The sequence below is a fragment of the Apiospora phragmitis genome (genome assembly GCF_038363925.1).
Source record: "Apiospora phragmitis strain CBS 135458 chromosome Unknown utg000006l:1.0-5683423.0:1.0-5690449.0, whole genome shotgun sequence".
NCBI classification, from domain to species: Eukaryota; Fungi; Ascomycota; class Sordariomycetes; order Amphisphaeriales; family Apiosporaceae; genus Apiospora; species Apiospora phragmitis.
In genome coordinates, this window is record NW_027117404.1 from 3,810,631 (window position 1) to 3,838,029 (window position 27,399).

A 27,399-nucleotide genomic window follows, 5' to 3' on the forward strand; every position below is an offset into this window, starting at 1 on the left:
TACACACGTAAATAAATCCTAGAGCACCAAACAAGTGAAGCTGCTGCGAACAATTACCGACAAGACTCAAAATACGCCTGCGACACACACGGACGGGCAATTGACAACATAACCAATCAAAACATCAATGCCATGTCCAGATCGTAGCGCAGAGAGCGATGACGATACCTGTTCACGATCACTTATTTTTTTGGCCCGGGATCCCGTTCTGGCAAAGCTCGGGCTGGTTGCTGTGCTGCAGTGTCGCGTGCGATTTAGTGGAGAGCGGGTGGAGAGTTTTTGGATCTTTTGCAGTATGGACGGCCCGTGCAGTGTTGTTATTATTGAATTGATCGCTGATTAATGGAGGCTAGTGCCAATTTTCTGGTCACAGCCAGCAACACAGTCCAGTCTTTCTCGGGCGCAAATCAGTGCTCTCCCTCTTGTTGCTTTGCCTTGCTTGTCTTGCAACCACACGCCCAAGGACCATCACCTCTTGTGTTAAGGCAAGTGGCCTCTATCGACCACAACCTCTCTCAAACTACCAGAACAGGTAGATCTCGTGTCGTTTTGGCCATTGAGCACTTCTCCCACCATTTTATTACCCTGCCGGATCTCTAATGCTCTCTTAATTCCCTCCGTCGTGGTCGTGTTCCCAGTACCCAACCAAAGCGTGTTGTGTCACGCTTCGCGTACTCCGGCCTTTCACCACCCAACCCGATCACGCTACAAACTCCTCCTGCCCCTCCCCAAATCCAGCAACATCAGACTTATTCAAATTTATTAACCTCGACTACCAAACTCTGCCCCAAGCTGGCAACTGCAAATCTTGGGTTTGCAGTGCTAGCCTTCTGCCTTTGAACCTCTGGTATGGCTTTTCTTTCATCAATGCTATACTCGACCTCTATCTCGTGTCTCTTCTACCGGCTCCCCTGCTAGACAGCAAAAACTGACGTGTTGGGGTCTCCACCCATAACAGGCAACACGCCCCAAGCTTTCACCATCTCCTGCAAACACCTAGTGTGTTCATTGGTTGCGTCCTTGCACCAACCACGCGAAGTGACGACCTCCTCTATGATCCTCAGTGCTCGTGACAGATCTACAAGTCCGGCTTTGTATCTCGACTCATTTGGTAGTCGACAGTTTCACATTAACGCAAGAGCTATTCGCAGCATGATATAGGATATTTATATGGCAGCAGTATCGCTATCACCGGGCCCCGTTCCTCTGTCTTCCAACATGTCTGGAACAGCTAGACGCATCCCTCTTTCCAATAACCAGAATGTCGCCAACTCGCCAATCAGGAGTTCTGCCGCTGCCTTTGCTGCTGCCAAGCAGAGGCGCTCCTATGCCAATATGCAGAGAGAAGAAGCCTACGGGCACCCTCCTCCGGCTAAGAAGCAAATGCTGGAGTCGGGCATCCCGCGGCCACTGAACTCACCCTCGAAACGCATGGCCAAGCCACAGGTCCCGTTGCAGACACGACGTACTACCAGCACATACGAGGGCAGATTGGCACGGGAAAGGATGGGCCATCACCAAACGCAGCATACCGAAAGCAAGTCCAGCAGATACACCGAGAAAGACCTGGAAGAAATCCGTCAATGGAAGGAACACCACCGGGCTAGGTTTCCGCGAATGGTCTTCTATTTTGAGAATATGCCTACCGAGGTTCGCGCCAAGTTGGGAAGGCAGATCGAAAAACTCGGAGCTGTGAGTAAACTCGTAATACGACCAGCGTATACAATATACTGACTAGGATCTCTACAGCGCGAGGACAAATTCTTCTCCAACGACATCACCCATGTGGTAACTACCCGTTCGATCCCCCCTGAAAAGAGTGCCCGGCAACGAGCGGAAGAAGTCGCCAACACTACTACGGAAATCCACGATGGACATGAGCAAGTGCAAACTATTAATCCCTCGTTGTTGAATCGTGTGACGGATGGTACTCCATCAGTGAGAAGGAAATTATTCGACACAACATCCACCGCGGTGCCTAGCCGGCGGCCCTTGACGCAACTCCAGGATGCCAGGCCAAAGAGGAATATGGATGTGCTGCACCGCGCCCGCGAGATGGGCAAGAAGATCTGGTCCATGGATAAGCTGCAAAGAATGTTGTCAATGCTGTTGGAGGAGGACTTATTGGTCAGTGCTGCCATTGCCTATGGTGGATCGAAAAGTGGGAGTGTCAGGACAAGCCACACCGATTCCCGGTCAGTTCAGGAGCCCAACCTTGTCCAGCTCCTGCAGAATGAGCGTGTTAATGGGCCTTCTGATCGCGATCCTACGGTAACAACCCAGGAGCTCCACTACTTCAAGGGACCGTATCTCTATATCTATGACTTTGAGGAAAAGCAGAAGCCTATCATGGTACGAGAATACCAAAAGGTGGCTGACAAGGCGGATGGTGACTGGCCACAGTTCCGTACGGCGCCACTGGGTCGTTGCCCCTTCGTCGAGGATTATGACCACAGGGAGGTTGCCAAGCCGAAGCCCAAACCCAAGCCGAAGCAAGTAGCAGCAAAGCCTGCGGTTGATGCCAAACCCACTTTGCAACCTCCAGAGGTGCCCATGGCGAAGCCCGTGACTGGCAAGCGATCGCTGAGTGAGATGGAGAGTACCCACAATCGGGGCTCTAGTGTTACCTCGATCGAGCTTACCAACTCGATGAAGCCTGGAAACAGATTCGAGTTCCGTCCCAACTTCACAAGCCGTGCTGGTACAACAAGAATGTTCGGAGGCGAGCCCGTTGCTTCAGGGGTTCAGCCGTCCAACGTCACCTCTGCCATCCGATCGCAAATGATCTCGTCGACAGCTGCGACACCTGGAGCCATTGGTATGATGAGCAAGGAAGTCCACGGTCTGCAACGAAAGGTTCTTCAAAGAAACAGCTCCCATGATCTCAGTTCTCGACGCGCCGGCAGCGTGGATCCCAGTCTCCGAGATGACCACACAGCCAAAAGAGCCCTTACGCTCGGCCGCACGTCGAGTCGCCGGCTGGATTTGGTTGACGATGCTGCACCTTGTGAGGAAGATGAGGAGGCAAAGGCGCGTGCTCAAGCTGAAAAGCGAGCCGCTGTCAAGGCGAAAAAGCGAGATCCCAAACCTGGTTATTGCGAAAATTGCCAGGATAAGTTTGAGGACTTTGATGACGTGAGTGAACCCAACATACCCTTCTATACTGAGGGGCCATCCGCTGACATAACGCCTTACAGCATATCGCTTCCCGTAAGCATCGAAAGTTCGCAGATAATCCTGACAACTGGTCCGAGTTGGATGATCTTCTGTCTGAACTGCAACGCGAGCCCAAGCACAAATCCTTGACTGCTTGGACCCCCTCTCTCCCAGCATTCACATACTAGTGTTGTGGCCTTAGCCGGGCTTGCAATGCTTCCAGTATGAAGCCACTTGACTCTATGCTCGTGCGATCCATCCGCAGTGGTCGCTACACCCTGCACAGTCGTCCGCGACGCCGAACCAAATTCACTCTATACATCACCATCGACTGAGTTCTTTCCTAACCACTTGTTGAGCACTGTGGGTCAACGATACCCTTTTGCGAACACTTGCTTTCGTTCTTTTCTCCCGCCTAGAATCTCTACCACTACTCGAAGCGCGCATATCATTATCGGAGCCGCATGACAGACACGGTTCGTTAGAACAGCATGGCGAGGCGTAGGATCCTGATTGTTTCTTTCTTCACATTCATAGCATTTGGCGGCGATCTTTGGCGGTTGTTGATATCTCTCCAATTTCTCTTCTTCAGCTCGAGAAAGCTCGCTGGTGGTCAAGCGGTCAGGCGGATTGGTAGGTCGGTACGCGGGTTTGTATGGCACGGTGTATTTGGCGATGATACGCAACGAACGAAACCAGGATGATACCGGGTCTGCGGTCTGCAGAAGGCGTTCCGGAGGCAAAGGGTCTTTCTGGGACTGGTGTAGATATTGCACCCTGGTAGTACATGTATATGTAGGTTGTATCTTACACCTTAAAAGCAGGGGAGCTTTTGACACAATATGGAGCCCTGCATTTTCATTTTCGATCTACCTTCATGAATATGTGACATGGGAGTTGATGCTGCAATGATATATACTAAATGCCGATTTCCAGGAAGGGAGACTTCGTTATGTAGGTACTTTGTAAGTCGCAACGAAAGCGGTGATGAAATAATAGGTAGGTCCTTGTCTGCTCCGGGCCAACTCCTTGAAGTCTCGAATATGAAGGCGACAGTATATCAAATCATATTCCCTCAAGAGCCTTTACAGATTCATATATCTACATGTATTTCATAATCATGATCCACGAAGGTACATTAGATAGCATGGATTGATTGGTGTGAATACTTCAGGTGGCCCCATTAAAATAGCGGACTATTCCTAGGTGGGTCCTGCCCCGCCTGCATTATTTTAATTTAGGTCAAGTTGCAGTCAGTCCCGCTCTTGCTGTGTGGCTCAACTCAAAACCATCCCTACCTCGACCTCACAGACATCAAATCACAGCCACATCTCACAAGGTTCGCGTTTGTTGTCATACACGTTCCTGCTTTTCTCAGCTTCCGTTTTTGTCATATAGCAACTGCCTTGGGTAGTATCTACGAGTCGCTAGTTCCATGCTGGATATCGAGCCCTCGTCATCTTGCTAGGCACGTACCAATCACTTGGCATCAGTCGCGTTAACCAGTCCGGAATCCGCAGCTTGGTGAAGCAGACTCATCTGCATTGGATACCAGTCTCGCCTGATAGAGAATGCCGTCAGCGTCAGAGTCAGAATCGGGATCGGAACGCTCCGGATCCCCGGCTCCTGAGCATGATGGAGTTGATCATGATATCGATGAATCTAGCTCCGACGGGTCGGACGAGTCCGATGAGGATGAGAACCATGGTTCCCTGGACCCCGAGGACATGGAATCTGACGACGAGGACGAGTCCGACGAGGATGAGAACAATGGCTTTCTGGATATCGAGGCCATGGAATCTGGCGACGAGGACGAGTCCAATGATGAATCGGAGGACGGGTATGAATTCGAGTCCTTTCCCCAGTTCACCCGCCTTCCGCCCGAGCTTCGCCAGCGTATCTGGGAGTTCTTCGATCCGGACATGAGCGCCCCGGCCCGCATCTTCGGCTTCCGTATGCCTTTTAGTGGCGCCAACGAGCTCCATGAAGGCCCGTTCTTGGAGCGTCAGACCGCACCAGCAAGAGCTGTTTTGGCTACTCACCAAGAATCTCGTGAATATGCCTTGAAGTACTACCCTGATGCGATCGAGAAAGGTGGAGAACCTGGCATCATTCGCTACCGAAAGGCATCGGATATAATCATGGTGTCTGGCTTCTTTAGAGACTTTGCCTCCATATCTTCATGGCAAGAGAGCGACGTATTCACGGAAATCCACAACATCGCTTTCGAATTTGAAGGCACCGAGCACCAATATGACGAGCTGCTTTCTACGGAACGTCCGCACTGGCCCAACCTACAATCGACTTACTTCGTCACACAAGCCAGTACGCATCGGACGAGAAGTTTGCGATGGTGTGGTTCTGATGCAGTCCAGACGTATCATCTCCAGGTGGAAGAGCTAGATACGGGCCTGGGTGAAGACTACGAAGCCATTTACTGCTGGCCTCAGGGTAAGGAGCGCGAGCACACTGATCTCCCAGCTTTTGGCCATGAGGAGGACGCAGATAACTCCTCACTCGGCCAGACATGTTCAGTCATCAAGATAGGAGAGGAAACTATATGGCCAATTGTGGTATTCGATTTCGAACGCTCCGGTGTGCACCGCTATGACAAACTCAGAGAGATCTACCCAGTGGACGGCGACTGGGAGGCGGCGGATGATTGGCATTCCGATGAGTTTTCAGGGGATGAAGAAGATGAGCTCTCTCCTGACGAATATGAAAGTGAGGGTATTGACGATGATTCGATCGATGAGGATGAAGCTTCAGACGATGAGGATGATTTGCAGGTCGTCGATGACGTGTCGGAACAGGACTTCGACACATCTGTTTTTAATGGTTTCTCGCCATCGCCCGATGATCTTGCCACTGCAGTTGAGTCTGCCAACTTCTCTAGCGTCGAGCCCGAGTCTGCACACTTCTCCAGCGTCGAACCTGAGTTACCCGACCACAGTGATGCCGAAGCAAGTGACACAGCAGATGAATCTGTGCGCAACGTCCAACGGCCAAGACGCCGTGTGCTAGCAGATTCTGAAGACGAGTCTGGAGATGAGAGTGAAGATGAGGTAGAAATGGATGCCCAGCCTACAACGCGCCGTAAAAGGGTCGTTATGTCAGACTCGGAGGAAGATGAGGAAGAAGTGGATATAATCGACGAAGGAGAACAGACTAAGCCGAGGAACCGCCGCAAACGCGCAGTCATGTCTGACTTCGAGGACGAAGGGGAAAAGTCACGATCGAACAAGCGACGGAGAAGGGCAGTCATGCCAGAATCAGACGACGATGACTCGGCTACAGAACAGGGCGAAGCCGAAAGCGCAAGCGACGACAAATCCGAAGACGACGAAGAAGACTCCGAAGATGATAAGCCCCAGAAGAAGCCCTCCCTAGCTGAGCGACTGCAGCTCTTCCGCTCTGAAGTGCCCGTCCCACCTTCACCCGAGGCTGGCTCCGAGCCCGATTCAGACATGGAACAGTTGCGCGACGGTGTCTATGACGATCCCTTTGCGGACACATACGATCGTGATGACGAAGGTGAAGAAGAAGCGCTCTCCGATAATGACCAGCTGCTGGACCTGGACGGAGACGAGGAAGACCCCTACGGCGATGATGGCGGTTATTGATTGATGCCAGGCCGACCAAGGCATGGCAAGCAAGATGAGAAAGTTTTTTTTTTTCTATTTGGCCTGTAGGATATGTGTACCAAAAGACGCCGAACATCTGTTTGGTAGGCGAAGAGGATGACGAACAGGGGTAGCGGGAGCCTCGTATAAGGAAGGTGATACCCAGATTTACCCTCCCCGATATGCCTATGCGTTAATGGGGGGTATTACCTATATGCCAAGAGGGGCCTCTAATTATAATCGTCGCATATTAAACCACCAAGCAGTCTTTTAGCCAGAGACGAGATAATAAAGACCTTATTTGATATGCACATCCTGGAACCGGATCGGGCGACTTCTGCTGCCTTCTTGTCGTTTTATATAGGGTTGTTGATCCCTGTAACGTAAACCAGTTCTATAGCAGATTCCGTTGCTCAGCGGACGTTGCTGTGTATTGTTTCTGTGGCATATTTGACGTTTAACAAAACGTCCGTCCAACCTGGATTAGTTATCTAAGCTCTCTATGCAAGGGATCTTGGCGCTCAAGTTTAAACCAGCATGCACCAGGGCCGTTAGGTCATAGCTTGCCAATGTAAGGGGTCACATAATTCACTTGGAAGTTTTCAGATTCAGCAACGAAAAGAATATACAGGTGTCTTGATGGAGTCTTGCATTATTTCATTTTTGGTATTCTTCGATGAGTGCTTCTAATTTCATACATCTAGCTTAGCCTAGCACCTATCGGTCACGGCCAAAAGTTGCAGGCTGCGCGGGCTTGTTGTCCAGGATCTTCTCGATCTCCTCCATGAGCTCGGGGGTCAGCTTCTCGGACAGCTGAAGGGACTTGCAGTTGTCCTGAATCTGCTCGACCTTGGTGGCGCCGAGGATGACGGTGCTGACATTGGGGTTCTTGATGCACCAGGCCAGGGCGAGCTGGGAGGCGTTGCCGCCGAGCTTCTCGGCGATGGTGGTGAGCTTGCGGACCTTCTCGATCTTGGCCTGGCCCTCGGGCGACTGTAGCTGCTTGATGGTGTTCTCAAAGAAGGCCTTGTTATTGGCGAAGCGCGAGTCCTCGGGGATGCCGTCGTTGTACTTGCCCGTGAGCAGGCCCGAAGCCAGGGGCGACCAGATGGTGGTGCCGTACTGGAACTGCTGGAACAGGGGCTTGTACTCGACCTCGAAGCGCTCGCGGTGGAAGGCGTTGTACTGGGGCTGCTCGACGACGGGGGCGATGAGGTTGTACTTCTCGGCGATCTGGGTGGCCTCCATGATCTGGGTGGCGGACCACTCCGAGGTGCCCCAGTAGTAGGCGAGGTTGAGGTTGCGGATGACCTGGGTGAAGCCCTCGACGATCTCGCGCATGGGCGTGGCGTAGTCGGGGCGGTGGGCGAAGACGATGTCGACGTAGGGCTGCTGCAGGCGCTCGAGCGAGCTCTTGAGGCCCTCGACGACGTGCTTGCGGCTGAGGCCGCGCGTGTTGGGCTCCTTGCGCCCCGTGCCGAAGAAGACCTTGGTGGTCAGGACGTACTCGTCGCGCGGCCAGGCGAGGTCCTTGAGCGCCTGGCCCATCTCGACCTCGGACTCGCCGTTGGCGTACGTCTCGGCCGTGTCGAACGTGTTGATGCCGTGGTCCCAGGCCGTCTGCAGGCACTGCTTGACGATCTCGCCCTTCTGGGTGCCGCCGTACGTCAGCCAGCCGCCCAGGGACAGCACGCTCACCTTGAGGCCCGTGGGGCCCAGGTGGCGGAACTGCATGTCCTTGGGGTCGAACATGGACTTGACGGCGGGCATCTTGCTGGGGTTTGTAGAGGTGGTGGTGGCGTGTCTGGTCAAGGTGGTGCTGAATGTGCGGATGGAACTGGGTGTGAAGAGACGACGATACATAAACAGGATTGGGGGGGGGGGCAGGTTAATTGGGAGTCTCGGACGGGACGAGGAGGGGGAGGGGTTTCTCTGAGAGATATATACCTCTCCGGCTTCCTACCTTGGATAGTGCTGTTTACGTATTATCATCCTGCCTGCATACTGTATCTACCTACCTACTACATGCATACCCACAACACATGCACTCATGTTTTGGATCTTATCGCCTTCTAACTGGATATGGAGTAAGTAGGTTACGGGGGTGTCATGGTAGTAGGAGACTGTCCGCACGCGGCACGCCACGCGGGAGTGGGCAGCTTCTTGCACGGTTGATTGAGTATGTGCGTACGACGTACATGACAAGCATACAGAGAGGAATTGAGTCGTGACGCAACCGGCAAGCATTGTTGTTTCCCGATGAAATTGCCTACGTCGCCAGTTATTACCCCGCGCTGTTGTCAAGGAGCTATGGTGGGGCACTCAAGTACTCTCTGATGAGTTCAACTATCCCAGATATGGCTTCGCTAACAGTCGAGGTTCGAAGTCTCATCGTCGGAGATAGTATCCTTATTTCATTCTTCTATGCCCCCTGTGATGATAGGTCCGACGCTGACAAATCCTATTCCGCTGTACCACCATAGAAATCCATATATTCCCTGATCGGCGTTTACTTGGACGAAAGTTGTGTCTAAAGTTAGGCACTGCAATGCCGGCTATTGCATGTGCCAACCGATTCGCTACCAAGCAACCAAGGTAACCATCCAATGCAATATCAACGTCACTTCTTCAACAACTGCACATCGATCGTCCGGGAGTAACATCTCCGTTCGGGTACGAGCGAACCGAGTGCAGCCACCTGTGAGGTAAGTAAGCTACATACAGTAAATAAGAGCCGCTGAAGCATTGTCTAACCTGCATCTGCAGCACATTGGTGCCCCCCTCCCCTCCCAAGTCTCGCCATAACTGGCCACTTAAACTGGCGGGGGAAAAAGGAGTTTGCGCTTCTGTTGTGCGAGGGGTCTCTTTAAAGCCGGTAATTCCGTTCTTAAGTCCCCTAGGTAGGGAAGGGCCGATACGCTGTAACATACATACCGCCATTTGAAAGCAGCGACAGAGACCATCAAGATGCAGCTTATATGACTCACTGAGCGCAGGTCACTGTCAATAATGAGACAAGTATCAGTTATCGCCGACAATGAGTATCATTCTCACTCTGCCAGTAGCGGATCACCGCACCACACGGAATATTCAGAATGTCTCCACGAACCTCGTCGCGGCATTCGAACGACCCCATTCGTACAAGATCAACGCTCACACGGCGCCAAGTACCGAGGAGTGCTTACTCGGATCCGCTGGGAAACTGGTTGATTTGCCTATCTAGAGATTACATGGATGTTCCCGCCTGAAACGAATACGCACTGCTTGCCAAACCCATATCACAGGCCCCAAAGATACAGCTAGTTCAATATCTTTCCTGGGCGTTGAAGACACACACAGATGGGCGGCGAGCAGGACGCCACTTGCGGTCCCGTTATCTGACCGTTTTGATCACAGTCAATGCCTACACCATGGCAACTGGAGATCTGATCCTCGGAGTGGCAGGACAAGTCGTAAACGCCAGGATCCTCCTCCACAGTTCTCTTCTCCTTATCATCATTGTTCGAGGGAGTCACCCGATGGTCCATACCACGCTCGGCCGTGTGCGAGCTCTCGCTGTCGGCAGGGGTATCGTTTGACAGCTCGCGATTGCTTGGAGGACCCCAGTATGATTCGGTCCATTTAGTGCATTGGCAATTCTCGAGACACTTCGTCTCATTGGAGGTCAGGTGACCACTGAAGCAGCGAGTGTTGTTGTAGTACCTTGCGATCACGTCAGTATGAAAGGGCGATGGGGTAGGCTAACTCACCAGCACATGTAGGATTTGATATACGAACCACCGCAGTCAACGATGTAATTGTCCTTGGGACCCATAGCGGCAAACTGGGGATCAGCGGGAGTAACAGGAGCGACATCGTCTTGAAGCTTGGCGCCTTCGGTGAACATGGCCTGTACCTCGTGGAGGCTGGGCTGGGTTACGGCGGGCGATTCATCAGAGGTGTCTGACACGCCTGCAGTGGGGGTACCAGCCACCATCATGGCCAGCATGACCAGGAAGGAGATGACAAGGACCTAGCACCAGCTTGTTAGATACAGCCACTTGCTGGCTATCCAGATTAAACTAACCTTCATTGTGAGCAACGTGGGTTTGCGAGTTTAGGAGCTCGAGTGCGGTGCGGTTGAAGAGCAAACTGGTCGACCGGCTTGCGATATTCCCACGCTGGAAAAGGATTGAGAGAGCAAGCAAGTAATGGGGGGCAAGACAGGACCGATCGTGTGAGGCAACTTCGTGACTCACTCGATGAAGGAAGGTGTAGGTCTTGTGTGCCAGCTCTAATCATGTCGCGGCAACTCGATGCAATACCATGTACACCTGCCTTACCCCGAACATTGGATTCATAATGGGTATCTATCATGTGAGTAGAGTAAGCCCGAAGAATGTGCGTTCACGTAACCTCAGTTAACAACGGGATAGCTAGGAATTAGATGGATGGCAATGGAATAGCTGGCTGTAGTAGGATAGTTGGCCGTCTAGCCACCCATCAACACTCATCGCAAAGGGGTCGACATGCTTTGTCCTGATTTCCGAGACAAATTGCCTACATCGTACACAATAGACATTAACCGCGTATTTCTTATAAGTAACCATAGTCAATTGCGACACAGAACCAGTGTTCTTGTCGCACTGTATGCCGTTGTTTGACATTACATGCCTTCGTCTTAGTAGTGGCCCCCTCGATATCCACCATTCATTTCATGTACTGGCCCCGACTGCCACCCCATGTGTTGCTCACAAGGGTATGTAGCTGCTGCGGTCTGTATTGGCGCTACGTGGCCTTCTCCCTGGAGCTGACAAGGGGCTTCATGAAGTGCTTGCCCATACGCTTCGGGTACTGGGGGACACATCTGCGAAGACAATCCATGGCTTCCTTGAAGCTCTAGATGGGGCCGTGGCACCGGCGTTGACGACAGTTCCGACTTGGGTGGTAAGTGATGGCCTGCACCAAGAGAAGGGCCGGCATAACAGCGAGTGCGGTACTGTCAAGTTCGGGCTTTCCGGAGCCATTGTCTGGGGCAGTCGTGAGGTTCTGGGTGACCTCTTCCTGATTACCACCCTGGGCATGGCGACGCCGCCACATAAAGTAAAACAGGACCGCGCCGATGGCTCCCAGCCCAAGTACGACACCGACCACAGCCCCAGCAATAACTGTCACGTTCGATTTGGCCCCTTTGCCCGAGCCTGCAGCAGCACCGTTGCTTCCGGTAGGCTGTGGACCAGAGCCGCCTCCATTGGCACTGCCAGTCCTGGCTACAGGAGTCGTTTGTTCCACTGTTCGATCAGTATACTGAAGTTCGCAATGGGTAGGTTTCGCATACCTGACTCCGTAATACCAGCTGGGGCTGTCAACCCTTTTGCAGCACTGCAGTAGATGTCCCATACACTCAAGGCTGAACTAATGTCTGCTGATGCAGTTTTATCGGAAGAGTAATTCGCACTACTCGTGATTACTGCAGATACCGGGCCGGGCATACCATCCTTGATACATGCAAAAGACGCCAACGCTTTGGGTTCTGGAGGGCAGAGATCATATGTTCGCTGGGATATTCGGTGTCAGATTTAAACTCTACAGAGCCCCGAGATTCACTTGCACTTAACACGCCAGATGACAATGCTGATTGAGCGTATGGTGCGAGAGACCGGTACCCGGCCATGTCGGTCACATAATGAGTCACTAAAAAGAGCATGAGTATCTCATTCCACTTTAGGACTGGAAAGGGGGCTCATACTATATCACCTGGCGGGTTCGGCGGGGCAGGAAACGAAGATGCGCCGTTGTTAAGGCCGCAATATGCGGCGAACAAAGCTTGCGCTGACGACACATCGGCTGTGTGGGCTGAGCAGGACGACTTGGGCGATGTATTGATGGCCTGGCTGACTCTCAGGGAATTTTGATTCTTGTTGCAGACACAAGGGGCCAGAAGGCTAGCATCGGTAGGGCAAAGATCATACGTCCATAGATCGTTAGGCTTCTAAAAGTCGCTTTGGGTCTCTTTCCACGAACCATGCTCCTTTTTGTCAAGTCAGAAAACGGCACTGAACGAAGCTATGCCCAGATGGTAGGATGAGCGGTTCAGGTGAAAGACCTACATAACGTTGTAGGACACTGCAGATGCCGCGCAAGGCGCAAGCTCAGCCCATTCTGGAAAGTCCATGATATATTGCGAGACCGTTTGTATCGGCTTCGGGAAGGGCGTGATATTTGCCTGATTGCAGTAGGCGGCGTATATCTTCGAAGCGCTGGCTTGGTCAGCCGTCGCAGTCGACCCGCAGCTGTAGCTTACGGGTTTCGAGATGGCGGACTGTAGTGACGAGGGATTGTTGCCCTTCGAACAGACGCAGGACTGCAAGTTGGCAACGGCCTGCGGGCAGGCGGAGTAGGTCATCGACATGACATTATAAGACAGTGCCGAGGCAGCACAGGGCGCCTTTTTTATATTGATGTTAGTCTCTATCACCCACATGATGAAACCAGGTACAGGGCGTCCTGCATATTGTAGGATAATATATGCTCTGGCGACGTGGTGATGGAAGGTGTCCACGACAAGTGGCCAACACCAATCACAAATGATACCAACTCATCAACTCTGTGTAAATTGTCAAGTCTGTCACATAGATGATGTCGCAAGCAGCCGCCAACGATCCCCCCAAGGTCAGCCATAGTAACCATCTCCTACTTGCACTTGGCATTTTTCGAAAACCTCAGCCCCGATTAAGGACGGGTATTATAGTATCAAGTGCAACTCAAGGAGATGTTGCGAAATGGTGAAAACCCGACATAAAGTCTGATGCGAAGAGATTCACTCTTAGACTAGCAGAGGACCGAATCAGGGATATGGCTTGCAATCTCTTGAGGAGACGCCACTCGAAGCGTTCAGCTCTTGGCATTCCTCGAATGATATCCCGTGAGCGATGCTGCGATATCTGCTGCCTGCGCCTTAGCGAGTGGAGTGGAGAACCCCTGGCAGCTGAAAAAAGCGCCCATCACCAAGCGGGAAGCCAGTCTTACTCCGACATGGCCAGACCAATCTTAGACAAGCCAAAGCGAAGCGCCATTGTGACCCCCCACTGATACAGCTGAGCAGTCGAGCGGTAAACAGCCACGCCAATCCTTCGCGACGGTGTCTCAAGAACCCGTATGATAGAGAGACCAAGCCGGGAATCACACGCCTTTTCGACGTGGCAGCCTGGGTATGTCTCGATATTTTGTGGCTAGGCGTTATAAGTAGTTCGTATGGGGAGGCAGTTGGCGCTTGTGGAGGATATCCAGGAACGCGCCGGCCTGCCAAAACTCAAGCGTAGCGTGTTGTGGCATTCGACTTTGAGAACGAGCTTGGGTCGTAGTGAGGATAGCCTGGACACAATATATTCAGCCGTACCAAGAGTGTAGATTGTAACGACCCTGGAGTCAATTGTGGTAGCGGCGAGTCGCAACGGCAGAAACACAATCCAAGGGGATCATGAGTGTAGAAGCAGGCAGCATAGCTTTTCGACGGCTGCGAAGAATGAAAAAAAAAAAAAAAAAAAAGAGAGACAGAGCCTCCAACTACGGAAGAAACATCTTTGTCGTCGCATCTGCTGGAACTGGAACGCTTCAATCATCAAGATCAGGAACGACAGCGGAAGAATTCCGTACCGTAGGCATAATAATGCAGCTAGAGCTATGATCCATGCTTGTCTACCTAACCACTTCGCTCAATTTTGACTGGTCGTCTCGCGATCCTCAAACACTTCCTATTCTCGAGGAAGGCTATAACATTGGTTTTAGAGATTGAATCAATATCCGAGATCTCGTGATTGCTCTATACTTCTTCTACGAATCTGAAAAGACCCCTTGCGACTTGAGAACGCCAACTGCGGACCAATACCAATCCCAATATAGGCGACTCTCAGACATGGCGCCACCTTCGTGGTCCAAGTCGGCCTACATCTGGCACGCCATCATCGAGACTCCGGCAGCCCTCAGCTTCATTCTAACCCCGGAGAAGCAATTACCTGGATGTTCACCAGCAGCAGAGCTGATCTTGAGGCAATATGGTGGTCTGTTGCTCTCCACCGTCCTCTTATCTGTCGTGATGCTGGTTTCTCCGAAAGGGGCTCGTCGATCCAACGGATTCTTTGCTGCTGCTCTTGGGAGTTATCACCTCTGGCCAGTCTATCGCGCTTATATGCGTCTCACGTCCGACGTGGGCGGGGACGTAGCCGCTCCGTCGACCTTGGGCGGCCCAACTGTGCATATAGCGGCGCATTTGGTTGCTTTAGCATTGTTCTCGGTTGCAGCTTTCTGTTGAGTGAAAGTGCTGCTGGCTTGATTTCAGGAAATGGCCTTACATTCACGGTTAAGTTGATCTGCGGATTAGAATATATGATAGCGACGTGTACATTACAGAGCTCGTTCACTGACCGCTCTGTCCATGGGACTGAATACAACATTATCCAGTACCTAATGTGATATTACTTGGAACCTACCATACCTAGCTGTAGAGATGTCATTACAATGATCTTAATTGACCAATTTGGCCAATGTCTTCCCCGAAAAGCCGCCGTTTATTCCATAGTGAGGAACAATTCATCTCTTGGCCAACAATTTGAATAATTCCTCGCCCAATATCTCTCTTTGATGATACCAGTCTGGCGGTACGGCAAGGAAGAGGTAAGTGACGTCTAGGCTGAAAAATTGGGGAGGCTGGAATGAAAAGCAAAGTGGGCCTGGAGAACCAGCACATCAGCTCAGGCGCTAGTTGGTTAAGGTTAGCGCAAGTAAGCTGCCCGTCAACCGTCAGTGCCAGTGCCAGTACCGGTACCTAATCGCTCTGGTACCTAGCAACAACAGCCTTGCCTTACCGTTGCAGCAGTCCAGTCGCGCCTTCCATTCCGAAAACAGAGCATCGAGTTGGAGCTCCAGCCAACCTTCAAAGCAAATTCTCATCTCTTTCGACTTTTGGCGACCTGCCATTTCCTTCGCATCCACCACCTTTCAGTCGGCCAACCTCGATCTCGCCGCTTGTTCTGGTCGGCAGGTTTTACGCGACTGTCATTCCTTTTACCCAACTCTTTTCTTTTCGTTCTCGCGTGTGTCGTCGATTCCACGCCAGGGATAGCAAATCTTTTTGTTTGCACTGCGTACTACGTGGGGTCTGCTACTCTTCCATCGCGACAAATCATTCCACGTCGCCATCGCACTCCCCCAGCGACATTTCTCGATCCGACATTGCCGCTCGATCTTCCCATCGACTGCCCATGACACCAAGCTCGGCTGCTCGACATCGATAAGATGGCCGCCGCCCATGTCGATATCGGCTACCTGGCGGCCCATCTGGGCACGCCAGAGGACACACTGATTTCAGTCACCACCAACCCGACCGCCGACCTCGTCAACGCCGTCTTGGCGGCTGTCATGACAAAGGCCCACGACTATGATGGCTTGTACTCGCAGAAGCTGCAGTTGGAAGTGGAGCTCGAGACAAACGTTCGAGGTGCTGAAGCTCAACGCGATCGCAGCAACGAAACCGCCAAGAAGGCGCTCAAAGATGTCGAGGAAATCCGCGAGAAATTGAAGCAGGAAGGTAAGCTACATATCACACACAGAGTCAAACTACCACCATGTCCGCATTTGGGCCTCACGTCCCATCAAAATCCTACTTCACCGCCGACATGGAACTAACGGTACCTTCTCAGAAACGACCCGGCAGAGTCTGGAAAACGAACTTCAATCTGTTAAATCATCAAGCAGCACTTCGGCCGCCGAAGTTGACACGTTGCGCGCCCGCATAAGCTCCCTTGAGCTTTCGAATCGTGATACTCTTGCCATCATCGAGACCAAAAACAAAGCGAATGACAGTCTCTCGCAAGAGCTGCAGGCGCAGCACCAGAAGAACTTGAAGCTTGCGCAAGAGGTTGCGACCTTGCAACAGTCTATACAGTCGGCCCAAGCTGCTGCTACTACCGTCAAATTCAGGGAACAGTCACTTCAACAACAGCTAGCAATGGCGCAAAGCAGTGCCGACTTCTACGAGACCGAGACAAAGAAGAAGCAGGAAGAGGCACTCAAGTACCGAAAGGAGAAGGGCGCACGTTTGAGCGAACTTCAGAACAAGGTCAACGACCTGACGGGCGAACTCGATGCCAAGACACGTACCGAGCAGCAACTCCGGAAGCATCTAGAGCAGGCTCAGAACAAGACTGAGGAGGTTCTCTCCACGTTGCAGCGTGAGAGAGAGGCTTTTGCGCGTAAGGAACAGAGCTACAACCAAGATCTTGAGTCCCGGGAACGACTTGTGCAGTTGAAGGACGAGCTTCTCCAGAGCCAGAAGAAACGATTGTTGGAGGTGGAGTCAAGAGTCGACATGGTTAAGAAGGAAGGCGAAGATGCTGTCAGAAACGCTCATGCGCAGTTGGCACAGGCTCAGCAGAACTACGACCAAGCTACAGCTGAGGTGGAAAGTCTGCAGGCCGAGATTGCACGACTTCAGGAGTCTGCGCGAACAGCCGCCTCTCCACCTCCCGGTTCGGCACCCCAGACTCCTCGACCCATGAACGGTTCCATGTTCGGACGTCCCAGTTCGCCGTTTGGAACGCCTGCTTCTGCCAGAAAATCCACGACTTCGGCCACACAAGCGATCTCAGAGAACGCCACCTTGAGGAATCAACTTTCGAGTGTGCGATTCGAGAATCAAAAGCTTCGCGAGGAGATTGACGATATGATGAGTCAGTTGGAGGCTAAGATTCCTGAGATAGATGAACTGTCTTCTGAGAATGTTCGTCTGCAAAAGGAGATCCAAAATATGTCTCACCTGTCCGACGAAAGCTTCAAGGAGCGAGACGTCGCGAAGAAGGCGGCCAAGAAAGCTGAGGTTGCCTTGTCCAATGCCCAAGTTGAAGGAAACATCCTACGCAGCCAGCTGAGGGACCTCAGTGCCCAATTGCAGATGATGATCTTCAACTTGGAGCATCGCGACCAAGAATTGACACTCGATGAGACACTACAACTCCAACGCATCGCCCGCGCCGATGGCTTCACAAATGACGATATGTCTGATGTTGATACGCTAGTCACCGAGCGTTTGGTTGTATTCCGTGACGTCAAGGATCTGCAAGAGAAGAACCAGGAACTTCTTAAGATCATTCACCAACTGTCTGAGGAGATGAAGAACGACGCGGAGGCCTCAGAAAAGCAACAGGCCATTGAGGATCACAATGAGAATGTCCGCTTAAAAGAACAGATCAAGGAGTTTGAAGACCGTCTCAGGACTTTTGCTGCCAGAACCAAGAGCATCATGTCGGAGCGTGACATGTTCCGTCGTATGGTTGAGGAGCGGGTATCAGCCGAGGAGATGTCATCTGCTTTGGGTAGAGACAGCAACGTGCTGGCGAGCATCGAGCAGAATTCCGTCGCCGGCGAAGATGCCTCTGATTACACGACTCTGCTTAGAGATCTTCAACAAAACTTCGATGCTTATCGCAATGAGCAGAAAATCGACAGAGAAACGCTGAACAGACAACTTAGCGAGCTTTCTACTACCAAGAACAACCTACAGCTTGAGATTGCCAAGACCAATAGCCAGCTTTTCTCTCTCCAGGAGCGGTTCAACATGCTACAAAGCAATTTCGAGTCAGCCCAAAGCGAGAACAAGGAATTGCAGAAGAGGATCCAGGCTCAAAGCGAGTCGGCCGCCCGGCAGGATACACGGACTCAGCAAGCCATCGAGGAGCTAGTTGAAACCAAGGGCCAACTGGAAAGCACTCGCAAGGAGATTGCAAACCTACGGATGGAGAAGAACATGTACCAAGAAATGGAAAAGCGACTCAACAAGACCAACGAAAGCCTCATGGAGGAGAAGTCACGCCTCAATGGTTTACTTGCAACACATGAAAACCTCCGGAATGAGCGTGACATAAGCGAAGCGGAGCTCAAGCGTCGCTCCCAATCCGAGATCGAAGCTCTGCAGGCCGAACTAAGCTCTGTCAGAAAGAAGTTGAACGACGAGCAAGAGGAGAACAGGAAGTTACAGCAGCGCAAAGAGTACGACACGCAACAACTTCAGAAGCGCATCGATGAGCTTTCAACGAATCTCAGCAAGATCCGTGAAGAGCTTGTCGCCACTAAGACAATGAAAGACAATCTTCAGGTGCGCAACGACGAGTTGACCATCCAGCTGAACAGCGCCACCGAGAAAGCTGAGCGACTTCAGCCTCGGCCCACCCCCAGACCAGGTACTGCCGCTGCCGGTATGGACCAAACAGGTGGACTGGACGCAGATGAGCGCATCCAGGAGCTTATCCACGAAGCTGCTGACTTGAAACGCGACCTTGATTTGACCAAATCTCAGCTGGAGAACGCCAAACTTCAGAATGATGAATACAAGGAACTCACTGAAGCGATTGAAGAGGATCTCCGGACTATAACGACCAGCCAAGATGAATACGCTGCGAGTATGGATGCACAGCTGGCCGCGAAGGATGGATCCATCAAGGAGCTCGAACAACGTGTAGAAGAGATCTCTGCTGAACTTGCTAGATCCAACAGCGAGTTATCTACTCTCCGCGACTCACAGAATGAAGTGGCTCAACGCTTCCAAGACGAAAAGGCTATCCTGGATGAAGAGATCAAGCGCCTTAAGGATCAGGAGGTCAACTACAGCGAGACTGCCCGTTATCACCAAGAGGATTTGCGAACCCAGGCGGAGATTGCCAGTAACGCTCAGCACGCTTATGAGAATGAAGTCACCAAGCATGGAGAGACAGCCAAGTCTCTATCTACAACACGCGAGCAATACAACCAGCTGAAGACGGAAGTAGCCACTTTGAGAGTCGAGGCGGAGTCGGCTCGCGCAACTCTTTTGCAAAATGAGAGCTCTTGGGAGGATCGTCGCAAGAGGATGGAACAGGAGCTTTCCGAGCTGCGGGCTAGACACGATGGGGCGGATGCACAGAACAAATTACTGCATCAGCAGCTTGACAGTGTTTCGTCGCAAGTTGCGGCATTGCAACAAAACCGTGCGGCCATGGGCGAATCGCTGGAAGCCATCGATGCGCAGCCATCTTCATCCTCTGAGAGTCAACTACGCGAGCTTGCCAGCTATCTTCGTCGCGAGAAAGATATCCTTGAGGTTCAATACGATCTCAAGCTGAGCGAGGCCAAACGCTTGCAAGAACAGCTGGACTACACCCAGTCCCAGCTCGACGAGGCTCGACTGAAGCTTGAGCAAGAGCGACATGCCAACTCCGATAGCCAACGTGCGTCCATGTCTCACAAAGATCTGATGAACAAGCTTGAAGAGCTTAATGTCTACCGGGAAAGCAACGCCGTCTTGAGGGAGCAAACCCGCAAGGCTGAGGAACAACTCGCAACGAAGTCGACAGCGATCGCCGAATTGGAATCCAAGATCCAGCCGCTGGAAGCGACGATTGAGGAATTGCAAAGCCAACAGGCCTTCAAGGAAGCTGAGATCAAACAGCTCCACGAAGACCGGGACCGCTGGCAGAAGCGAACGGAAGATATCTTGGCCAAACATGGGCGCACCGATCCAGCGGAAGTTGAGGAACTCAAACAGTCTGTCGCCGCTTTGGAAACAGAAAAGACTGCGCTGCAAGAAGCCGAATCCAAACTCAAGGAGAGAGTACAGGAGCTCGAGAAGGAGGTGGAGGAGAGTGAAACCAAGCTCAGCAACAGGCTGGCACAGCAGAAAGAGAACTTCACAAACCAGTTCAAGCAGAGGCTTAGTACGGCGAGGCAGGCACAGACTGATGCAATCAACGAGAAGGCCACCATCATGTTTGAACGAGACAAACTTCAGAACCAGCTCCAGGATGCCAACACACAGCTGACGTCGACACGGGAAGAGTTGGAATCTGAGAAGAAGGAACGCCTGGCTGCCGCAGAGCAAATCAAGAGCTTCCAGGCGCAGGTACAGTCACTACAAGAAGAGGCATCGCGAAGCAAGGATCCGGCACCATCAGCTGCCACTGACGCACCTCCGGCTGCAGAAGAAGGTATTGCTGCAAGCACCGAGAACGCGACGGAGCTTGAGAAGCAACTCGCCGAAGCCAGATCTGAACTTGAGAATGTTAGCACTCAGAAAGCTTCCATTGAGCAAGAACTTGAAGCCCTCCGCAGCCAGCTTGAGTCTACTATTGCTGAAAGAGACCAGGCGTTGGCTCAAGCACAAGCTGGTGCATCGGATACCGATGTCACCATGGAGAATGGTACTACTCCTGTTCCTTTGTCCGATGCTGAGCGTCAAGCACTCGAGAAGAAGATTGCGGAAGCGGAAGCAAAGGCAGCTGAGCTCGAGGCCAAGGCCCGCGAACTGGAGGAGAATGAGCAGAACCGACTTCATCAGCGAAGTGAGAAGATGAAGGCGCAGCTGAACACCAAGCTGAAGGAGAAGGCCGCCCAAATGGACGCAGAAAGGGAGCAGTTCAAGCAGGAGAAAGACAAGCTGCAAGAGCAATTCAAGCTGCAACTCGAACAGGAAAGAAAGATATGGGAGGTTGAGCAGGGTTCGACGCCAGCTGACACAAAGCCGCCTGCAACGCCATCGAAAACACCTGTGCCAGGCACTCCCAGCGGAACGCCAGCGATACCCACCAATCTCGAGAACGAAGCAGAGGTTAGGGACTTCATCGCCAAGAACCCGACAGTAAAATCCATCTTGGCCAACAACATCAAGTCAAAGATCGCCCAGGAGACGAAGAAGTTGAAGGATGAATGCGAGCAGTTGCATGTGCCAAAGGCCGAAGTTGACCTTAAGATTGCCCAGGCCAGGGAACAAGCACAGAAGCTGATCCAGTCGAAGACCACTTTGCAAGTCAATATGGCCGACAACAAAGCGCGAGCTGCCGCCGCCAAGCTGACTGTGGTGGAGACAGCTGCCAAGGAGACACCACAACGCCCAGTCGTCGAGGTTTGGGCAATTGCCAAGGATGCAAAGGCACCTACGCCAGCGCCCAAACAGCCGGCGCCTGGTACCGCGTTGCCTGCAGCATCGACGTTGCCATCGGCACCAAAAGCTCCACCAGGTAAGCCGAGAGCTCCATCAGGAAGTTCCTTGATCCTTGCTAACATGAACACAGCAACTGAATCAGCCCCCAACGGCGCACCATCTCAGGTCGCTAAGCCCGCTGCTGGTTCATCTTTGCCCAAACTTGCTTCGGCCCCCGCCAATCCTTTCGTGTCTGTGAACGCGTCTAACTCTAGCACTGCGCAACCGCAACCATCTTCGTTGCCCCAGGCCCCACCTGCACAACCGAAGAGTAACATCCCCGCTCCTGGCATTCAAACTAGGAGTGGGCTCCGGCAACCGAGCGGCCCATACCAAGCACCACGGGGCGGTGCTGCCAGAGGTGGTCGCGGCGGAGTCCGTGGTGGAATGCAGGTAGAGTAAGCTTGAATGCTGCTGCCGGCGACTTCCAGCCAGGTAACAAAAGGCCTCGAGGAGAGTCTGACGCCGGTGCTGGCGCCAAGAGACAGAGGGGTGGCGGCCCTGCTGGCCAATAGAGCTCCCGGCCCGGTGACCACTCCGATGCCGACTCGCTTGCTAATAGACTGAGACGTAATTCGAGGGGCCAGTAGGTTAGACTGGCTTTGGATGGAAGGAGGAGATGAAATGTATACACACTATTATGTACTATGACGGTTGACAAGAAGAAAAGTCACGGGTTGGTTTCCTTGTTTCTATTGAAAAGTGAAGAGGGCGGTTCAGTCTGGTTAAGAACAGCGAGCAGGCACGAAGCTTGCCTTGTGCGATATGGTGTTCAGGTTGCTATTTGCTTGCATGCAGCGCTCAATGCTGTAAAAGTGTTAACATAAATAAAAAGGTTCCTTTGTTATACAGTCTAATTCCTAACTTCTTGACACTTGCCTTGATGCTATTTATCTCCGTTCTCCTACTAATCTAGCAAGATTACCTTCGTGCTGCTGCTCCTGGCCAGTGCTGTCCTGGTGTTCTTGGCAGCATTCGCCATGCCGCTGCTCGTCTCCTTGTCACCCCTTATCGGTGCATGCTCAAATCCGTGGTATAGCCCCGCCAGAAGCGATCCCTCCCACAATGGGGCCTTGGTAGATGGTGCGATCACCACCAACAGGAACGCCAGTCCGAGGACTTGTACCCCAATGGGCAGGGCCAGCCACGCCCAGCGCACCACCACCACGGTCTCGTAGGTGGTGGTCATCCTGTCCCGGTGGCCGTCTCGGCTGTCTTGGTAATGTATAATGTATATCTGGTTCAGGGCGGCTGCCGTGGGCTCCATGACCTGCGAAAGAGAACGTACTCGGGCGCGCTTCGTGATGTCCTCGTTGGACTCCCACGGGGATGAGTATACCGGGTCGGTAGAGCCTCCCGGCTATATTACTCATGGTGCTTATACCGCTCAGTCGCGCTGCTATGTCTTGTGCCTGTGGCGACTTGGAATTGGTGCAGAATGTCATGGTGATGGGGTCTGAAAGAACGAGACGTTGCCGTCAGTGGTTCGAGGCTGTCCTGCGATGGAGACCAAGTCGTCTTCACTGTTCGGGGGTCCAGCACCAGGAATCTTTGCCCTCTAAACTCCGTGCTGCACGTTCATCTTGGTAGAATCTCCCATGCTCATTCAGGGGCTATTTATGGTGTTGGTGAGCTCCGCCAAGTCACCGAAGGCGGCGAAGCACGCACGGCACGCCCTTTGAATAGTTAAAGTGTTCTTCATCTTTCTTAGTTGCACTGGTTTCCCCTTAATTGAAGAAGTAGTCTTTGCCGTAAGAAGCTCTAGATTTTATGTAGTCTATGTTTATATATCCAATTATGTACGTGTATAGTCCCTCTTTGAACACGTTATTTACCTTTTGTTTTCGACCCTTATCTCTTCCACTCAGGATTACCTACTTCGTCCGAAAACGAAACCCCTTCCCTTGAAAGACAGTCTATCTTGCTGCAATCATGTACTTGAAACCATGCGGACAAGGCTCGTATGGACACCAGTGATCCACATCGAGCAGCTGGATATGTTTGCAAGGGCAATAGTGATCGTCTCCAGGGCGCACATTCTCGTGCTTACAAGGACAGTAATGATCCATCAAGAACTCCTCTTGCCAACGGGGACGATCGAAAGCAGGCTGACCACGTCCTAAACCCCCGGTAGCACCCTCTTCAGGCATGTATTCGTTGCGGTGTTCGTTATGCTTCCAGAGCTCGAATATACGCTCGTCGCTATCGCAGATGTACTTCCTAGTACCCAGGTCCATGAGCCCTGTCGGCGAGCCTATGGCATCGGCTTTCACGTAGATGTGCCCTTGCACAACGGCGTGGGTCTCACTGGTGCCAAAAACTACGGTGATGTGACTGTCCTTTCTGATGTACTTCCACTGGACGAAATTGCCGTCGTCGTCGTAGAGTGGGATCTTTCTGCCATATCTGTCGTATGCGTAGCCGTAGTTATGAACCCCAGACCTAATCCAGGCGTGAGTCGCACCTACCATAACCGCAGCTCTCTGGACAATTTCCTCTATCGCTACCTTTGGGGCCATGATCTCCTCTGGTAGCCTATATACCCAGATTGCTGCAGGGTCAGCCAGCTGCCCTGAGCCTATTGGTTCAACCTCTCCCGCTGGTTCGTATTTGGGCGGCCTGCCAGGTGGGAAGGGCATCCCAATATCCCACCTGTTGTCTTGTGCAATCGCAGTGTTGTATTGAGCCATAATAGCTAGTAATTGGTATATTTGGAAGGGAATGTGCTGTGCTGTCTAATCTTCAATGTTCTGTCGATCTATGCTGCATCTAAGGCAGGGCATATCACAATCCTATAATTATAGCCATGGTAACTAAGGGTGTAGTTCTATATATCCAGTCTTTAGCATAGAAGATACTTCGTCTTTGACTATATTACTTTTGTCTATTATCAGATAGAGGCTAGAACTTTGGCCACAAGTTGTGGCGCGTAGTAACAAAGAGAAACCATGTCAATGATTTGAGGATTCTCGAGGAGAATTGACTGATAGGGGACATGGTCTATCATTCAATTCACAGTGAAGCCTATTACATGAGGTTTGGCCAAAGTACCTCCCAAGCGGATGCAAACGGGTGTGGACAAAGACATTGGGTTTCAAGTGGGGGTGCTTTTCTTTGTCTCCTTTATTACGGATACTAAGAGTTCCATTTCAAGGGAGCTGTTCAGTGGCCTTTACACCCACAACTATCCCAACAACACCGAGAAAGGCTCTGGTTTGATTGTCCTGTTTCCAGTAATTTGCTCACAATACCCAAACGCCGCTTGCTGAAGCCTACTGGGATAACCCCCGGATTAGACAACAATACGCTCGTCGAAATACTTGTGTATGTCACTTCTGAGTCATCTTTGGAGCCAACCCGCAGAAGATGGATCCTCGCCATTCTTCAACGCCGGGAAGGAACGGGAGACAGCGTCAAAGCCGTCATCAACGTCATCGCCGCCGACAGAGTAGAAGCCGAAGCGGTAATCCTCGGGATGACAGGCAACACAATGATAGGTACCGATATGATCCCTATCGCTACGATAGAGATCGCGATGAAATCCGGTCAAGCGACAGACGCAGATCCAGAACAAGTCGATACCAAGAACGCAGAGAAAACATCCGGAGGAGCGATTGTTGCCGAAGCTTCTGGTATGATTATTTTCGGCGCCACTTCAGAAGATCCGACGAAGTGAGGAACCGCGGCGAAGGAACTCGGGAAGGAACTCGGGAAGAAAGACATGGTTCAGGCCGGGGGCAAAGCCCTGGCCGAGACAGAAGCTCATCACCGCGCCGCCCTGAACTCAATCTCGAAGACATGATGCTGTATCGGCCAATTCCTTTAGAAGAGCTGGATCACGAGGATAAGGAGCGATATAGGCCTGGTGGGTTCCATCCCATCGTGCCTAAAGACAGACTTGGCTATCGAGCCAGGTATAAAGTTGTCGATAAGCTTGGCTGGGGCTATGGGTCAACCGTGTGGTTATGCAAAGACTCAGAGATCTCCTCCTGGCGGGCAGTCAAAGTACTGCAAGCCAAGGATTCCAATGAAGAGAACCAGGAGCTCAAAATCTTCAAACTGTTAGAGAACAGCGACCGCGAGGAGCTGGAGAACCACTATATCGGCTTACCGGAAAGTTACTTCTGGCAAGATGGGCCAAACGGGAGGCATCTTTGCTTCGTATCAAAGCTCGTGGCCGCAATGGATTCGGGCTCTCCACCCGGGTACGGACTTCATAGTCCTACCTTGCTGGTCGATCTTTGCTTTCAGCTGGCTAGAGCCGTGGAATATTTACACGACAAAGGCATTTGCCATGGAGATATTCGAATTCAGAATATTGGACTGCGCTCAGATGACGCCGTCGACAAATTGAGTCAGAATGAGCTGCAACAACAACTTGGAGACCCTAGAGGGCTTTCTAGAGTTGAGAAACTGTCTGGCCGACCAGCATATCCTCATGCTCCAGACGAAATGTTTCAAAGCAAGTCCGCCATGCGGCTGGAACCAAAATACGGAACTGGAAAACTCGTCTTGATAGACTTCGGCTTATCTTACGAGACGGCCAAATTACCTTCTGAGCAGATGTCCTACCGGTCTAATGCAGCCCCTGAGCTACTATTCAAGCGCTCCCCGAAAGGACCAGCGACCGACCTCTGGGCTCTTGCCTGTGTCTTCGTACAGCTGCGAACACCATGTGTTCTTGTTTCGGAGTTTGACACATGGGTCCGAGTCTTACAAGGAACGGAGTGGCGCTGGGGGCCGCTACCGGAGATCTATAAGAGCGACGTGTCCGTGAAGATGGAGGAGTTTGATGAATTCTCTGTTGATAAGGAGCGCAAAACGCCCTGGAAAACAGGAGATCCTTTGGCGATACCAATGTCTCTCGGAACCTACCAACGGACCAAGAACGACGTCTCCAGCAAGACGATAACGGTACAATGTATCCTAAACATCGCTAAACAGAGATTTGCAAACCACCTCGCAGAAAAACCGATACCTCAAGAATTTATGTTTTATGACGGAACTAGTGATGAATATAGTTCGGACGAGGACACCTCAGTCAAGTGTATGGGACAGAAGGTCTCCATATCCCCCGTTGACTCGGAGCGCAAGGAAGACACACAGTACGCTAGTACTATGAAGTCACCCGAGACCCATGGGGATGAGCGTACCTCCCCAAGAGCTACAAAGTTTACCGGAATTGAGTCCAGTACAGGCAAGGCTGCTGCCAACCAGGGGGTGAGGGCTGACATACAACGCGCCATTAACAGGGGGCGGCATTACAAGAGGGACAACTTTCCCGATTCTTCCAACCCATGCATCTGTGAATGGGACGATGCTCGCGGCGGACGTGTCATCCGCGTCGCCGAGTCCTGCACAGCTGAGCAGCATTGGTACGGCGATCCAGACCGAATAGTTATGTGGCAGATGAACAAGCACGAACAAAGAGTATTCGGAGACCTGCTCGAGGGCATCTTCAAATACGACTCGAAGGAGCGTCTGACCACAGAGCAGGTCCTCAATCATCGCTGGTTCAAACAGAGGAGAGAAGCACTCAAGATGGAGTAGCACCTTTTACAGGGGTATACTGTGTCTCTGGACTTACAAGGATAGAAACGGGGGTCCATACGACTACATTGTCTTTCCTCCAGTTTA

The 27,399-nt window shown here is 52.0% G+C and overlaps 8 protein-coding genes across 8 annotated transcripts; 4 read left to right on the plus strand and 4 right to left on the minus strand.

The window, feature by feature from the left end:
• Window positions 1-1,170: 1,170 nt before the first annotated feature.
• On the plus strand, window positions 1,171-3,344 carry PG994_006429 (Dfp1/Him1- central region-domain-containing protein; the record flags this gene model as incomplete). Its single annotated transcript, XM_066857838.1, has 3 exons — window positions 1,171-1,692; window positions 1,750-3,135; window positions 3,198-3,344. The coding sequence occupies 3 exons, from the start codon at window positions 1,171-1,173 to the stop codon at window positions 3,342-3,344; spliced, it is 2,055 nt and encodes a 684-aa protein (XP_066717107.1).
• Window positions 3,345-4,727: 1,383 nt separating this feature from the next.
• Window positions 4,728-6,779, plus strand: PG994_006430 (uncharacterized protein; the record flags this gene model as incomplete). Its single annotated transcript, XM_066857839.1, has 1 exon — window positions 4,728-6,779. The coding sequence occupies one exon, from the start codon at window positions 4,728-4,730 to the stop codon at window positions 6,777-6,779; it is 2,052 nt and encodes a 683-aa protein (XP_066717108.1).
• Window positions 6,780-7,496: 717 nt separating this feature from the next.
• PG994_006431 (uncharacterized protein) lies at window positions 7,497-8,549 on the minus strand (the record flags this gene model as incomplete). Its single annotated transcript, XM_066857840.1, has 1 exon — window positions 7,497-8,549. The coding sequence occupies one exon, from the start codon at window positions 8,547-8,549 to the stop codon at window positions 7,497-7,499; it is 1,053 nt and encodes a 350-aa protein (XP_066717109.1).
• Window positions 8,550-10,078: 1,529 nt separating this feature from the next.
• PG994_006432 (uncharacterized protein) lies at window positions 10,079-10,851 on the minus strand (the record flags this gene model as incomplete). Its single annotated transcript, XM_066857841.1, has 3 exons — window positions 10,079-10,481; window positions 10,529-10,791; window positions 10,846-10,851. 3 exons carry the CDS (start codon window positions 10,849-10,851, stop codon window positions 10,079-10,081), a joined length of 672 nt encoding a protein of 223 aa, XP_066717110.1.
• A 695-nt stretch (window positions 10,852-11,546) lies between these two features.
• Window positions 11,547-12,933, minus strand: PG994_006433 (uncharacterized protein; the record flags this gene model as incomplete). Its single annotated transcript, XM_066857842.1, has 5 exons — window positions 11,547-11,625; window positions 11,677-12,049; window positions 12,097-12,316; window positions 12,508-12,703; window positions 12,869-12,933. 5 exons carry the CDS (start codon window positions 12,931-12,933, stop codon window positions 11,547-11,549), a joined length of 933 nt encoding a protein of 310 aa, XP_066717111.1.
• Window positions 12,934-16,052: 3,119 nt separating this feature from the next.
• Window positions 16,053-22,164, plus strand: PG994_006434 (Protein MLP1-like protein; the record flags this gene model as incomplete). The annotated part of the gene is made up of 2 exons (XM_066857843.1): window positions 16,053-16,344; window positions 16,457-22,164. The coding sequence occupies 2 exons, from the start codon at window positions 16,053-16,055 to the stop codon at window positions 22,162-22,164; spliced, it is 6,000 nt and encodes a 1,999-aa protein (XP_066717112.1).
• A 505-nt stretch (window positions 22,165-22,669) lies between these two features.
• On the minus strand, window positions 22,670-23,029 carry PG994_006435 (uncharacterized protein; the record flags this gene model as incomplete). Its single annotated transcript, XM_066857844.1, has 1 exon — window positions 22,670-23,029. The coding sequence occupies one exon, from the start codon at window positions 23,027-23,029 to the stop codon at window positions 22,670-22,672; it is 360 nt and encodes a 119-aa protein (XP_066717113.1).
• A 2,238-nt stretch (window positions 23,030-25,267) lies between these two features.
• Window positions 25,268-27,312, plus strand: PG994_006436 (uncharacterized protein; the record flags this gene model as incomplete). The annotated part of the gene is made up of 2 exons (XM_066857845.1): window positions 25,268-25,434; window positions 25,482-27,312. The coding sequence occupies 2 exons, from the start codon at window positions 25,268-25,270 to the stop codon at window positions 27,310-27,312; spliced, it is 1,998 nt and encodes a 665-aa protein (XP_066717114.1).
• Window positions 27,313-27,399: the final 87 nt, after the last annotated feature.